We start from the raw sequence: 15994 nt of genomic DNA on the forward strand, positions 1-15994 counted from the left end.
CTGCCCAAAATCCTCCCTCGGTTATTATCACCATAGGTTACATGTCCTTCTGCTTTGAGCTTCAAGCTGGTAAACTTTGTAAGATCTCCAGTCATATGCTTGGAACAACCACTATCCAAGTACCACTGATTTTTCTTGCTGCCAATCTGCAAAACAGAATAAAAATGATACAAATGGTACCCTTTTCAGTATAGGGTCCAGCACAGATTAAAGCCTTCTCTTTGGTAGCCATTTTGCTAAGTTCTTAGGAACAAGATGCTTTCTAGCAATGCAAGACCTAGATGTATGACCAGATTTCATGCAGTAAAAACAGGTTACATGAGATGCCTTTTTGCCACTGTTAAAAGCTGAAAAAACTGATTTTGCTGGAACAAAAAAACTTGAAAGCTTTTTGACATTGGTTACATTTCCAGGGGTATAACCAAGTCCATTCTTATTGAAAACAGCATTCTGTGATCCAAGGAGAGACTCAAGGTTTTCTCTTCCCTTGGTGAAATTGGAAAGGGTTTTCAGCAAATACTCCACTTGTTTTTCCAATTTTCTGCAGTTTTCACAGGTTTTAATAGAGGCATGCAAGCAAGTTAGTTCAAGGCTTACCAAATCTGTTTTGGCCTTATGCAATTCTTCCTCAAGTGTTTTTACTTTAGGTGCCAACACATTATTTACCTTTTGCAGCTTATTGCATATTACAGCTAGCCTATTTGCTTCATCATGTGTTTCCTTGAAGGCAACAAGCAAATCATCATAGTTATCAGAATCAGCAGAAAAATTACTTACTGAATCAGAACTTGACTCCTCATCCTTCATGATGAAGCACATATTGCTTTCCTCATTCTCAGTTGAAGAGCTGCTGGTTGAAGACACTTCATTTTCCTCCCATGAGATATAAGCTCTTCTTCCCTTGTTCCTTTCAAATTTCTTGCTGGCAGATTTGTCCTTTGTTTGATTGCCTGGACAATCTGTTTTGATATGCCCTGTTTTGCCACAGCCAAAGCAAGTATATTTAGAGGAATTTGAATCATTGGGTTTGGGATACCTTCTTTTCTGCTGGTTCCTATTTTTGTTTTTCTTCCTCAGGAATTTGCTGAATCTTTTTGTAAGAAGGCTGATTGTATCATCATCTTCAGCATCTTCTTTTTCTTCCTTGATCTCATCCAGTTCAGTAGCTTTCAGTGCAAGACCTTTGGGTTTTCTCTCTGTTGTTTCCTGCTCTTTGAGTCTTTTGACAGATGAGGCAGTTCCCAATTTTGACAGATGACGGCTTTCAGATATGGCAGTCACCTTTGGTTGCCAGCTTCTGTCGAGGCACTTCAATATCTTTATGTTGAGTTCCTCTCTGTCAAATTCTTTTCCCAAGCCAGTGAGGTGATTCACAATATGGGTGAATCTTTTCTGCACATCAGCAATGCTCTCCTCGGGTTGCATTCTGAACAGTTCATATTCTTGGATGAGAGCATGTTTCCTTGACCTTTTCACATCTTTAGTACCCTCATGAGTCACTTCTAGGACTTCCCACATCTCCTTAGCTGACTTACATTGAGATATCCTGAAGAACTCATCCATTGTCAATGCAGAGGTTATGATGTTCTTGGCCACAAGATCATGTTGAGCCTTCCTCCTTTCGGTCTCATTCCATTCTGATCTTGGCTTTACCTTTTCTTCATCCTTGAAAACCTGCATTGGCACATAAGGTCCATTGACCACAGCTTCCCAAATTAATGCATCAATGGATTCCATGAAAATTCTCATTCTAACTTTCCAAAATGCATAATTCATTCCATTGAACATAGGTGGTCTATTAACAGCAGATCCTTCAGCAAAAAGCACATTAAACTCAGACATTATTACAAACAAACTTGATTAAAATACAAGTCCTAGCTCTTGATACCAATTGTTGGGTTTAATAGTGCCAAAGTTCAAGAGGGGGGGTGAATTGACCTTTTAAAACTTTCTCACAGAAACAGTGTTTAACACAGTTTAAAGAAAATAAATCGATTTATGTGAAAATGAACAGATTTATTTCAGCACTGTTTTTGATTGAAAAGCGTTTATACAGCAAGGTTAATCACAAGATTATGCAGATAGATTTTCCAGATGCACACACACTGATATTAGAACGAAAACCAGTGAACCACAAAACAGCAAACTTCAATTTCAAGCAAGTGATTAAGGTTCAATTGATAGCATGCCAATTAATTGAGTGACCTTTACAAACCTCCTGTTCTAGTGGCTTTTAACAAACTATGAGTGTTCTTCTTGATGTCAAGCAATTTTCCAGAAATTAAGAACAATGAATCACAAAACAGCAAGCTTCAACTTTAAGCAATTGTTTAAGGTTCAATTAATGGCTTTGACAATTTCTTGAGCAACCTATCACAGTCAATCTGTTCCAGTGGCTTTTAGCAGATTATATATGTTCTTATCAGATTCAAACAACTTTTTCAGAAATTAAGAACAGTATGCACAGTGCCCAGAAAGAATAGATTTATTTTCAATTGAACAGATTTATTTCTTTGTTGTTTTATCAATTATGCAGAAACGAAATTGCAGAGAGTGAGAGAGAATGAACACAAGCAGTTATACTGGTTCACTCAACTGAGCTACATCCAGTCTTCACCAAAACCAGGTGGAAATCACTAAAACACAGTACAACCAAGTACAATTCCCACTGTTCTTGAAACCTACAAGAACTTAGGTACTCTTGCTGAAAAAACCTATTTCAGCTCACACACACTCTCCAAGAAAACCTATCAAGAAGAGTGTTCAACCAAACAATTACAAGAAATGAGAAGTGAAACGATTACACCTGATTGAGGATACAAAGATCTGCCTTAAACCAGTAGGCAAGATTGCTAGAACAGTAGGAGCACCTCACACCAAGCTTTTGGAACCAAACCAAGAACAAGCACTTTGTGATTTTTGAAATCTTTGAAGAACAAATGCTAATCCTTTGTAAACTTTTGATTCTCTGCAGTAAAACTTGTTTTTGAAAATGTATGAACGATTGATAAACTCAGAAACAAGTTTTCATTTTATAGAAAACCAACTTATAACAGTTTTAAAAAAAAACAGTTAAAGCTGTTATAAAATGAACAGATTGAAAATAAAATGAACAGATTTATTTTCAAAAAGCAGTTAGAGAATTTGTTAAGTGAGGAGACTTAGTCAACCATTCTGGTGTAGAGATAAAACTGAAAACGTTTAAGCTTGACATGGCACCAGAGACAAAAAGAATCTATTCATTTACAGATGAACAGATTTATTTTTCAAAACGAAAACAGAGAAAGTTTAACTGTCTAAAACTCAGTCGTTTTGAAAGGTAGAAGACTTAGTCAAAATACCTGATGCACAAAATCTAATTTTCACAAGACTTATCCAAGGCATCAGTTTAAAAATGAATCTGTTTATTTAGAAAAGAACAGATTTATTTTTATACAGTAAACGTGTTTTTTGTAAAACATGTGAAAAACAGTTTAAGAAAACTTGTGCTTGTTCTTATCACATGGTCAGTGGTTATGAGGTGAGTTACTCAGCAAAAAGCCCTCTCTTAGACAACCTCTAAGCACTACCTAAGACATACTTAAAGCACAGCAAAATACACATGAAATGTACATAGAAGTCTTCATCAAACACAATCTTGAAGGAGCAGCAACCATCTTCAACATACTTCTCTCTGAATAGCCGCGAAAGTTGTGCGAAAGACGTGATGTGACCCTCTGGGAGGCTGATGAACCAATCCATGGCCATCCCTGTCAAAGTGCTCATAAAGAGCTTGCATCTTACGGCATAAGAACCGCCTACCAGCATCATCTGGGTGTGGAACGCAGTGAGGTGCGCCTCAGGATCCTCCATCCCTGTGAAGGTTACTTTGGGTCCCGTGAATGTGTTGGGGATTGCAGTCTCTAGGATTGCCTGTGAGAATGGTGTTGAGAATTCTCTGGGTGGGGTGGCAGTCTCAGGGTCATCTACGTCGCGCCATCCACGGCGTAACTCCTCGTTGGCGCGGTGGAGCTCATCGTTTCTCGCCTGAGATGCTGTGAGATCCGCCTGCATGCGCTTTTGCTCCGCTTTCGATGCTGCCATTGCTTCCTGCAGCTCTTGCATCATGCCCATGAGTTGTTGCATGGTCATCTCTTCACTCCTAGCGCGTGCAGGTCTCATGTTCGTGAATTTCTGGAAACCTTCTTAACTTATCTGGGTTTTGAGAACTGGAACATAAAACTTGTGTAGTGGGACTGATGTTTTATATCGGCCCCACGGTGGGTGCCAGATGTTCCCGCCGGTTGACCTGGGTTGTCTTTATGCGTGGCTTGTCCTCGCGAGCTAGGGCACCTTCGTTCTGCTCCGTCTGTGAATACCTGAAAATCAGTGAACAAAGGGGCGCCCTCGCGGTTGTTTGCACTCCGACGATCAAGTCAGCTAGCGAGAAACATCAAAGGTGACGCACCTCCGTATCGGAACACCGTAAAGAATGTTCTGAAGGTGGTCGAAAAATAGCTGAATGACTGAAACTGTGTAGACCTAATCGTCTTGTGCACACAGTGGGTGCGCAGCGAAAACAACTAGGGTTTGTGCTCGGTGTAAGGTTACGAGAATTAGGTCAAAACTCGGATCGCCCTTCAAACGTTCCCAGGTCCCTTTTTATACACCTCTCGTATTTAAAACGCGTTAAAGCGCATTGAAAGCGTATAAAAATATTCCTTGGAACATTCAAATCTTAACTGAATTAACGCGTACCTTAGCAAACTTTTAGGAAAGCCTTGATGTTTTCAGCGCTTATTGCCACGTGTTCTTCTGACTTGATCGCGACTCTTCGTGGAGGGCCCTACAACGCCGTAACCCAACCTAGGGTTAATCCATCGTGCAAACCCTCCTTTCTTGAAGTGCCTTTGGCGCAAAGGGGGTGACTTTCTGGGTGCCAGATCATGCGCCCCAACTTCTAGTCACTCACCTTTGGAGTGTATCTTCCTTTCTCTCGTTCCATGCACGTGGTTCTCCCCTGGGCGTGGCCCCTCATGGGTCGTATCTGTCCCAGGTTTTCCCAGCGGTGGCGTGGGTACTTCATGAGTTAGGTTACTCCCTACTGGTACTAGGACTGTGGCCTTGAAGCCACCTTTGTCTTCTCTTCATTGCTGTTCTGAGCTATCGGGGCCCGAGACTTCCTCACGGTGTTGCCCCCTCCATGGTCTTTCCTATCCATGGGTATCGGGGGGTAACACCGTCGATGTCTTAATTTGACTATTTCTTAACTTGGTGACGCCTTAACCTGGCGATGCCTTAGCCTGGTGACGCCTTTCTTGGGCGACGCCTCTGCGAGGCGTTGCTTTTGCGAGGCGACGCCCTAACCTGGTAATCCCCCAAGCAGTCAACCTGTTGACTTTCTTTCCCTTCTTTGGGGCCCTCCAGCGGTCCCACCATGTGTTGACTTTGACTTTGACTTTTGGTCAACCCGCGGGACGGTACAATAGTCTCTACTGATCATATGATCCCACTAGAGCAAACAATGCAGAAAGTCCATTTACCATTTCCTTCAAGAGTTGCAGTAGCACAAAAGAATCGAAAAGCTGATAGAGTTGTTGAAAATGTTTCGAAAGGTATAAATTAATATACCATTGCTAGATGTTATAAAATAGATTCCAAAGTATGCAATTTAAAAAAAAAAAACTCTGCATACATAAAAGGAATATGAAAAGGGTAAATGTTCAAACGGTCTCATCTTTATCGGAATCTAGAATACCCCATAAATGTGAAGATCCAGGTACTTTCACTATACCATGCACTATTGGACAATTAACCATTGCAAATGCTTTATTAGATGTTGGAGTGTGTATAATGTAATGCCATCAATAGTTGACAAAGAACTTAAACTAGGAGACTGAAAACACACGAATGTGATAGTGCATCTTGCAAATAAAAGCATTACTCAACCTTTGGGTGTGCTTGAAGATGTCTTAGTGAAGGTTAACTAGTTAATTTTTCCACCCAACTTTTACATTCTAGACATGCAAGAAGAAAGCTCCATACAAAGATCAACATTAATTTTGGAAAAACACTATTGATGACTGCGAAAATGAAGACCGAAGTTTATAAGGGAACATTGTTTCAAGAATTTGGGGATGATTTAATTCATTTTAAAATTTTATGCAATGAAACATCTAGTGAAAGATCTTTCCATGTTTAGAGAACAATCTATTTGTCTTTGTGGTATCTTTTATGCAGAAGTAGAAGTAGAAGATGACATTTTTAATTTTTTTGCTTGAAAACGATGTTAACTGTAACATAGATGGTTGCACCTGTTAATACGATATCCACTTTCAAAAGAGTGGTTGGAGCTGATACAATTACAGTGAAAAGCAAAGGCACAAGCGGTGACGATGTAAGATCCAGAAGCACACACATATGCAGAAGAACAAACTGCTATTATTATTGTGTAATTGTGTATTTACAAGCGTGTGAGAAAAATAGAAAAGGAACATTCAGATAATAGAATTGGGCCTTAGGCAGCGGTACAAAAAGAAAAGCCTAATACCTAACAAAAAACAAAAAGAAGAAAAACCTATATGACAGTAATATTAACACCCCCCTCAAGATGGGAATATATGTTCTTCATTCCCAACTTGAATACAAGAGCTTTGAAAGCAGAAGGATGTAGAGGTTTGGTAAGAATGTCAGCGGTTTGCATGGCAGATGAAATCAGAAGGAGTTTGAGAAGACCACCGTTGAGTTTTTTCCGGACTATGTGACAATCGATTTCAATGTGCTTGGTCCTCTCGTGGAAAACTTGATTAGAGGCAATCTGTATGGAAGATTGATTGTCACAATAAAGAGTTGCAGGAGTGATGAAAGGGACATGCAGATCCTGAAGCAGAAAGGCCAGCCACTGGAGTTCCCAAGTGGTGGCAGCAAGGGCTCTATATTCCGCCTCTGATGAGCTTTTGGAGATGGTTTGTTGCTTTTTGGATTTCCATGATATAAGAGATTCACCCAAAAAAAACAGAGAAACCAGTTATAGATTTTCGTGAATCAGGACAAGTTGCCCAATCTGAATCACTATAAGCTTTTAAGTGTACTGAACTATTGTTGTATAGGAAAATACCAGATCTAGGATTACCTTTAAGATATCTTAAGATACGAAGAGCAGCTTGTTGATGATTGTGGGTGGGTGCAGAGACAAATTGACTCAGATTATGAACATTGAATGCAATGTCAGGTCTTGTGTTGGTAAGGTATATCAAGCGTCCTATAAGACGACGAAAGGCAGAAGCGTCTTCATGATTGAGAGCAGTGCATCATTAGTGGAGAGCCGAGAATAATGGGCCATAGGAGTGGGCATGAGTGCGCAGCCCTGCATGCCCGTTTCATAAAAGAGATCAATGGTATATTTCCTTTGGCTGAGGTGTATACCGGAGCTGTTGCGGGCTACCTCGGGATCTATGAAGTTTGTAGACACTGTTGGAGTATGGAAGATGAAGGCCAGGGGGGTGGTTTCATGTAGACTTATTAAGTTAAGTCACCATGAAGGAAGGCATTGTTGACATCTATGTGGGTAAGAAGACATTTGTTAGTAGCAGCAAGAGCCAGGAGTAACCGAAGGGTGGTTAACTTTGCAACTGGGGCGAAGGCGTTCAGAAAATCAAGGCCTTCGACCTGAGTATAGCCTTTGGCTACTAGACGAGCCTTGTATCTATCTATGGTCCCATTAGATTTGTATTTAATCTTGTAAATCCAACGACAACCAATAGCAGTTTTATCAGGAGGCACGGAGGTGATAGTCCATGTGTTGTTGGTGGCTAAAGCATTTAGTTCATCCTGCATAGCTTGCTGCCAGCAGCTATGTTTGGAAGCCTCATTGTAATGTTGTGGTTCCATGTGAGACGAAATAGATGAAACAATATGCTTGAAAGTGGGTGATAAAGAATTATAGGAAATAAAATTAGATAGAGGATATTTAGTACTTACAGTGCTTGTGATAGGTAGCTCAGTGTGAAAATCATCCAGGTATATAGGGGGTCGTCGTGAACGTGATGAGCGTCTTGGTTGTGTCCGTGTATCCAGGGCAGTGGCAGGAGGTGGTGGAGTGTTCGGAATCTCCATAGAAGCCGGATCAAAGAAAAAATCACAATTCGAATCATAGTTAGGGGGAAGAGGAAGGGATAAATTGTTGGGATGCTATTGAGAATCATGATTCAAATTTTATGGAAAATGATTTTCATGAAAGACAATGTTTCTTGAGACCTCAATGGTATGATTAGTTAAATTTAAGGAAAGGTAACCTTTAGTATTAGGTTGAAAGCCAAGGAAAATACCATGAACAAAACGAGGATCAAGCTTTTTTCTGTGAGCAGTGAGGGTATTGGAGTAGCATAAGCATCCAAAAACACGTAAACCAGAAATGTCACAGAGCTTGCCATTCAGTTTTTCATAAGGTGAAATGTTATGTAAAAAAGGAGTGGGAATGCAGTTAATAAGAAAAGCAATGATCCTGCTGGTTGACTCGAGTGCAAGAGTCTTGCCACGTCAAAGGTATATTCTCTCGATCAGCTTCGCACCACGCTAGCCTTCGATCTCCACGTCTCAAATCCTCTCGAGAACCTGAAGAAAACAAAGACACAGAATGGCGCCGCTGCGGCCGATCGTGCTCTGACGCTCAAGTCAGTGACGGAATCACCAAATACTAAGAGAGAAAAGCTAAACTCAAGGAACCGTGCAAGTATTCTCTCAGCGTACTCAAGTGTTCTCAAAAGCGTAAAGAAGTGTTCTAAACGCGCGTACCTCAGAAGTTCGTTAGAGTTCCTTATATACCTGAGCACTTTCTCTCTCCTGACGGTTACACCTCTGGACACGTGGCTCGCATCCAGCTGTACACGTGTCACCATCTGGAGCCCCCTTCTACTTGAGCGTCACCTTTACTCTTCAAGTTATTCGGCTAAGTTACCCATGCAAGGAGTAACTCGATGCATAGCTTCCTTGGAGTGCGATCTCTTCTAAGTGGCGAGTACGGGGTGTCACCATGCACACCTTCTCTGTGGTCTCGCCTGCCGCTATCACGATCTGCTTCACTTGCACATCGTGCATGTTTTGGGAAACTGTTCCCTTGCCTCGACTTCTGGCTAGGGAATGATCATCTGATAACCTCATCCTTCGTGCTCGTACTTCATGAAAGCTTTAAGCAAGCCTTCTTGATCTTTCGGCGATGTGCCCCTTTCGGCGGTCTCTAACCCCTTGGTCGCCTAAAACTCACATACGGCGACTATGATGCGAGCCTGGTGACCGCCGGTTATACATACCAGAGATCGGAGAACGCCAAGCTAACAATTGGCGACTACACAAACTTCCCGATGTGCTTCCCTTCTGTCAGCCAGGTGTTCCGCTCAACACGTCTACATTATCGCTCGCTGCCACGTCATCACTTCCGACTACCTGATCGGTACACAAGCCCCCCAGTCTTAACCTGAGACTTGACCAGCGAAAACACTAAGAGGTCACGTCATCGTCGATCTACGTGGCACTGGTGCAGATTTCCGTACGTCTGTACCCTCTGCTTTTCTGACGCTCCACCAACCTCTTTTTCCATCACTCGACACGAGGCTTCATCAACGGTCGTCTTCAACTGCTGTTTGCGCTTCCGAAAACGTTCGAAAAACCCTTAAACCCTTCGCACTTCCACTGTTCCATCATCTTTCTTCACTCTCAAGCATTCCAAGCGTTTTCTCTGCGAACCACGAAGCTTCTCGTCTCTCTCAATCTCTAACTTTCTTCAACGCTCATCCGATCACAAAAAGGTAACCCTTTTACTCCTTCTATGGATATTTGCTGCATTTTAATCGGTTTGCATAATCCATTATCTGTTTGAAGCATACGTTGTGGGCTGTTCTTTCCTTTTCTCCTTTTCTTGTAACTTAGGGCTTCATCCTTTATAACGTTTATCCCAGCGAACCCTTATTCGTTCGCTCCGTCTTCTTCGTCCTCAATCGAGTCGTTCTCTGTTATCCTCATTACATCCCTTTCTCTTTCCTTTGCAGTTTATGCGATGGCTCACACGAAGTCCACCGCGAACCCTCCTCCTTCATCGCGAAACCCTCCACCCCAAGCGCGTAGGGTTGCCCCTGGGGCAAATCCTCCACCATCACGAGCCTCTGGTGCTCCTTCTAATCAGGCTGAGAGGCTTGCTTCTTCTCATGCCAATCCTACTCAGGCAACTTCGCCGGTTGCCGGAGGAGCCTCCCTACCTCCACAAGACTACAAGGAACTCTACCCTTGGGCCACCCCAACCTTGCTAAAAGAGACTTCTTCGATAAATACTGAGTTGGGCATGCACCGATTGAGGAAAGGAGACCAATCCGACCTCTCCTTCCACAAAGAGCACGATAGCAAAATGACCGTGTTGCCCTGCCTCCCCGGGGAACCGATCTGCGCGGATAATAAGGGGAACAACGGCGAGTTGTTCTGCTTTATCTACATGACATTCTTCAAGAAAGTGAAGCTTAGGCTTCCTTTTACCGGCTTCGAGAGAGAGCTACTGACCGAGCTCAACGTCGCCCCTGCCCTGCGTTCGTGAGGGCATTCCAAATCATCTGCGCTCACTTGGGGCTGCCAGCTTCAGTGGATGTCTTTCTTTTCCTGTTCGAGGCCAAGAATTCCGGAGATCGCCTCTGGATTAGCTTGAATTGGATTGCTGGGAGGTCAATCCTCTCGATCTTCCAGCAATCTTACAAAGACTGGAAGGGGAAGTTCGTCAAGGTGTGCCAAAACGACCAAGACCCTTCCCTGCTCGACGGCTTCCCCTTGTACTGGGTACACAAGGGGAACAAAGACTCTAAAGAAAGCTTCAGGAGGCCAAGGAGTCCTGACAATATGGGGGAGTTAGACAAAGATCTCTGCCTCTTCTGGAAGAGTGTGGCTGCTACCAACATCACCCTCCCCACCGCCTCAATAATCAGCTTCGAGTTCCTTAAGGACCAACTCGAAGCTCACATAGGTTAGCTCCTGCCCCAGCACCAAGTCTTTCACTTCGAGTTAACATTAACTTAGCGTCTTCACCACTATATTTGGCATTTCATTATTCTGTGTTGACTCCGATCATTCATCCATGTACTGCTTGTGTTATCTTATATGAATGCGCTTGAATGTTTGGCTTCTGCCTTGGTTGCTCATTTGTTCTTTATCTTGCGCAGATAATATGTTGGGCAAAGGGAAACTGGCAGAACTGAGGGCGATCGCCCGGTCTCATAAGCTCGCGGCGCGCTCCCAAACCATGCCCAACTCGGTGGTGGAGATCGCCGCTGCTCAAGGCAAGACTCCTCCCCGAGGTGCAACATCTTCCGGGGTACTACCCGCCCCTCAAAGGAAAAAGCTGATATTGAGGAAACCAAAAAGGAAAGTTCCTCAAGTGGTGCAAGAAGAAGAAGAGGATGAAGAAACCACCGAGGATGGCCTCGTTACCAAGAGCACAAGGGTGGCCCCCTCTTCACCACCTGCAATCCAAACACCAACACCGCCCTCACCTCCAGCTCTACTACCACCAGTCCAAGCGACGCCCTTAGCCGCCGCGGCCCCAGTGGTCGAGAGCAGCGACCCAAACTTCATAGAGAACCCTCCAAGCGCCTCCACGACATTCGTATATGCCGGAGAGGGTCCTCCCTCAACCACTTCTATTGTTGGGGCCGCACCAGGAGGAGATGAGGGCGCTCACAACTGGCCGATACTCATAACAGAATCTCCGACCTCACCACCACGCCAAGAAGCCCCCCTTGCCCTTCAAACTCAAGAGGGTGGTGGTGAAAGTCAGCACCAAACTCCTCCAGCACCTCCACCAGCAACAACCTCAAGCCTCCCAACCTCCCTCGAAGAGATCTTGGGGCCCTTCACAGCTAAACTGAAGATGATGGCGGAGGATCTCCCCTTGATTATATTGAAAGCCGTGAAGGACTCCCTTAAGAAGCTCCAAGGGAGAACTCAGCGCTCAAGGAGTCAAATCTGATTACAAGGGCTGAGGCTGAAAAGCTCTCGTGCAACCTGCTAATGACCGAGTTGGAGAACTTAAGGCTGGAGGACGCCATGGATGCTGAGCTAAGGAGCACGCGCAAAGAAGCCTCTGATCTGCGCAAAAAACTACACCTCCAAGTACAAGAGAAGATCGACTTGGAAAGCAAGTTGGTCCCTTATAGGCTTAAAGTGGCGAACTTGGAGGCTGCAAAGAAGGCGAATGCGACCAAGGTGGAAAACCTTGAGAAATGGTCAGCAGATTGGGAGGTTCTCCTCGGAAAGGTCGAAAAGAAAAGGGACGATGCTCTTGCTAAGCTCGCCAAAGCTCGAGAGGAGGCCCCAAAGATTGCTGCAGAGTTGGCCCAGGCTCGGGACGAAGGCAAAAAGGCTGCTGAAGACCTTGCTCGAGCTCGCGAGGAAACTGAAGAGCTGAAGAAACAAACACAAGAGCTCGAGCAAAGCACCACCCAAGTCCTCACCGCCGGGTTCGACGCCGCTCTGGAGCAGGTTGCATGCCAATACCCCGAGCTCGACCTTTCCATGGTGTCGATTTGCAACGAGGTGGTGGATGGGAAGATCGTACCCTCCGAAGACTAGCTGCCTTCCTCCATCACCTTTCCTTTTGTAAAAACTTTATATGTAATTCTTCTGCTTATGTACTTGATCACATTCGTGTTCAAACTTGAATAGCAACTTTTGTATAACTTTCAATGCTGAAAAGTTGTTTTCTAATACTTCTCTTTAAATGCTTCTTACTTTTACTTGCTTTCACGCACTGCTTCAAACTTGAATAAAATGTTAACTTCATAACAATTTATCAAACGGTTAACTCAAAGTAGAACTTGAGCAACTATTAACTTTCAAGCGATGACATTTAATATAACTTGTGAACTTAAGGCAACAAACTTTAACATAAGTTACTTACTAGGCAACAGGTTTTAACTTAAACTAGTATCACAATACAGTTTACCTGATCTGCCCAGCAAAGTGAGCCCTTATTCTTGTCATCGCCTGGAACTTTTCTGATCGCCGTAGGGTTCTGGTGATGGGAACTTTCTTGCCTTCATAACTTGACCATTGTTCCCTCATCTGGGAGGTAGAGGCGCCTTTCGGATCCTTCTCTACCTCCCTGAGTTTCAGAGCAATGAGCTGGACAGTGAGGTGTTCTCTTTGAACCTACCTTAGCTATCTTTTTAACTTCTTTCACCCTTTACGCCATACTTGAACTCGTTCAAGACGAGAAGGATTTTATCTGTCTTCACACCGCCTACAAGCGTGGAAGCTTTCTCTGGTCTTACTAAGTCAATATTGATGTTTCACTCAAAGGGGGAAAGGCGTTTTCCTTCCTTCCCCACCGTGTAAGGTCACCAACACCCCTGACTTTTCAGTTCGTCTTGCCTGAACTCACTCTGAGGTGAGAAGGACTTTTTCTGGTGCCTCAACTTGCCCAGGCTGTACATCTCCTCCCCCCTGGATGCACTGAGGACTTTTAATCTTGCCTCTATCTGCTTGTGCAGAGAGGTCTTTCAATCTGTTCTCACCTGCACTCGCTCAAAGGCGAGGAGGACTTCTTCTGCTCTCGCCTGCACTCGCTCAAAGGCGAGGAGGACTTCTTCTGTTCTCGCCTGCACTCGCTCAAAGTCGAGGAGGACTTTTTCTTGCCTGCACTCGCTCAAAGTCGAGGAGGACTTTCTCTTGCCTGCACTCGCTCAAAGTCGAGGAGGACTTTCTCTTGCCTGCACTCGCTCAAAGTCGAGGAGGACTTTTTTTGGTGCCTCAACTTGCCCAGGGTGTACATCTCCTCCCCCCTGGATACACTGAGGACTTTTTCTCTTTCTCGCCTTCGCTCGCTCATAGGCGAGGAGGTCTTTTTCTCTTTCTCGCCTGCACTCGCTCATAGGCAAGGAGGTCATTTTCTCTTTCTCGCCTGCACTCGCTCAAAGGCGAGGAGGTCTTTTTCTCTTTCTCGCCTGCACTCGCTCATAGGCGAGGAGGTCTTTTTCTCTTTCTCGCCTGCACTCGCTCAAAGGCGAGGAGGTCTTTTTCTCTTTCTCGCCTTTGCTCGCTCATAGGCGAGGAGGTCTTTTTCTCTTCTTGCCTCAAGATGCACGAGAGCGTTGAGGTCTTTGATCATCACTGGTGCCTCCGATCGCCGAAAGACGATGAGGACTTTAAAACTTTAACTACTGTCGCCGATCGCCGAAAAACGATGGGGACTTTAAAACCTTTAACTGGTGCTGCCAATCGCCGAAAGACGATGGGGACTTTAAAACTTTTAACTGGTGCCGCCAATTGCCGAAACACGATGGGGACTTTAAAACTTTTAACTGGAAAGCATGCAGCATAACTTTGCCTTAGATCACGTTCGAGTGACAAGGTCTTAAAACTTTCGAAATAGCAAGCATGCAATCTTAGAAACTTTAAACTTTTTAAATCTCTTCTTTATTGGGTGGCCTCGTTAAAAACCCTCCTTAGGGAAAAAAAAGTGCCCCCTTCAAACTGTTTTAACAGAAAGCTTGCAAATCTCTTCATGTTCGTTTTTACTTACAAAGCTTTAACTGTAATATAACTTGAGGTGTGTGGCGTTCCAGGTGCGAGGAATCGCCCCTCCTTCTAACGTCTCTAAGCGGTAGGCGCCGTTCCCGAGCACCTCGGTTATTCTGAACGGTCCCGTCCACTTAGGCGATAACTTGTTCTCCATCTCGTACTGATGGGCCTTCCTCATCACCAGGTCGCCCTCTCTAAACTGCCTTGGCATTACCCTGGAGTTGTATCTTCGCTCAATCCTCCTTTTTACTGCCTCGGCTTTTACTATTGCCTCCTCCCTGACCTCATCCAGTAAATCCAGATTCAATCTTCTTTCTTCATTCGAGTCTTCCGCCACAAAGTTCAGGAATCTCGGCGAGCTCTCCTGGATTTCAACTGGAATCATTGCATCACATCCATAAACCAAGCTAAACGGGGTCTCGTGGGTTCCTGACTGTTCAGTGGTATGGTACGCCCAAACTATGCGGGGTACCTCTTCAGCCCACGATCCCTTAGCTTTCTCCAGCCTTCTCTTTAAACCTCTCAGCAACACCCGATTGGCAGACTCTACTTGGCCATTTGTCTGTGGGTGCTCGACGGATGCAAACACCTGTTGTATTCCCACCTCTTCGCATAGCTTCTTCAACAGGTGACTTGCAAACTGAGTTCCGTTGTCCGACACCAGGCGCTTAGGCACACCAAACCGGCACACGAGATTCTTCCACACAAAACCTTCGATCTTATGTGCGGTGATCTGGGCTACTGGCTCCGCTTCGATCCACTTGGTGAAGTATTCAATCGCCACCACCAAGTACTTCATCTGCCTGACCGCCAATTGGAAAGGTCCCAGAATGTCAATTCCCCAAGTATGAAACGGCCACGGGCTGTAAATTGACTTCAGCTCTTCTGGAGGCGCCTTGTGCCAATCGGCGTGCTGCTGACTTTGTTTGCAACACTGTGCATACTTCTTGCAGTCCTCCCTCATCGTTGGCCAGTAATAACCTGCACGGAGAGTTCTTGCAGCCAGAGCTCGACCCCCGACGTGACTCCCACATATACCTTCATGGAGCTTGGCCATAATTCTAGTGCATTTTTCTCCGTGCACACATTCTAGGAGTGGGTGTGTAAACTCAAACCTGTACAGCTCGCCATCGATCATGGTGAACTAGCTGCAGTTCTTCTTTATCTTCCTAGCCTCCGTTGGATCCAGCGGGAGAAGGCCATCTGCCAGGCAGCGCTGGTATTGCGTTATCCATGTGTCTGGCTTATGCGTAGCGCAGACCTGCGCCACGTTCACCCTCTCCCCCCGACATGCTCTTATTCTCGGCGATCTCAAGGTCTCCTGGGTCAAGGACCTGTGACTCCTCGCCGCTTTCTCCGTCGACTTGCTTATCTGAAGAACCAAGTGGTCTGCCACAAACGCTTTAGGCGTGTTTAGAGTTTCTTGGATAACTGTCCTCTGCCTACCCCCCTTGCTCGAACT

At 44.7% G+C, this 15994-nt stretch overlaps 1 protein-coding gene across 1 annotated transcript in view; it reads right to left on the reverse strand.

The window, feature by feature from the left end:
• Positions 1-6556: 6556 nt before the first annotated feature.
• The window catches only part of LOC150024668 (uncharacterized), a 34561-nt gene continuing 25123 nt past the window's right edge, over positions 6557-15994 (reverse strand). The window contains exons 4-7 of the mRNA XM_090296082.1: positions 8307-8403; positions 7515-8169; positions 7071-7267; positions 6557-6952 (exon numbers count right to left, since the gene is read on the reverse strand). Of these exons, the coding sequence (XP_090152208.1) occupies positions 6557-6952; positions 7071-7267; positions 7515-8169; positions 8307-8403 (1345 nt within the window). The remainder of the gene's footprint in view (positions 6953-7070; positions 7268-7514; positions 8170-8306; positions 8404-15994) is intronic.

This window comes from Phaseolus vulgaris, chromosome 10 (genome assembly GCF_051622355.1).
Source record: "Phaseolus vulgaris cultivar YP4 chromosome 10, ASM5162235v1, whole genome shotgun sequence".
NCBI lineage: Eukaryota > Viridiplantae > Streptophyta > Magnoliopsida > Fabales > Fabaceae > Phaseolus > Phaseolus vulgaris.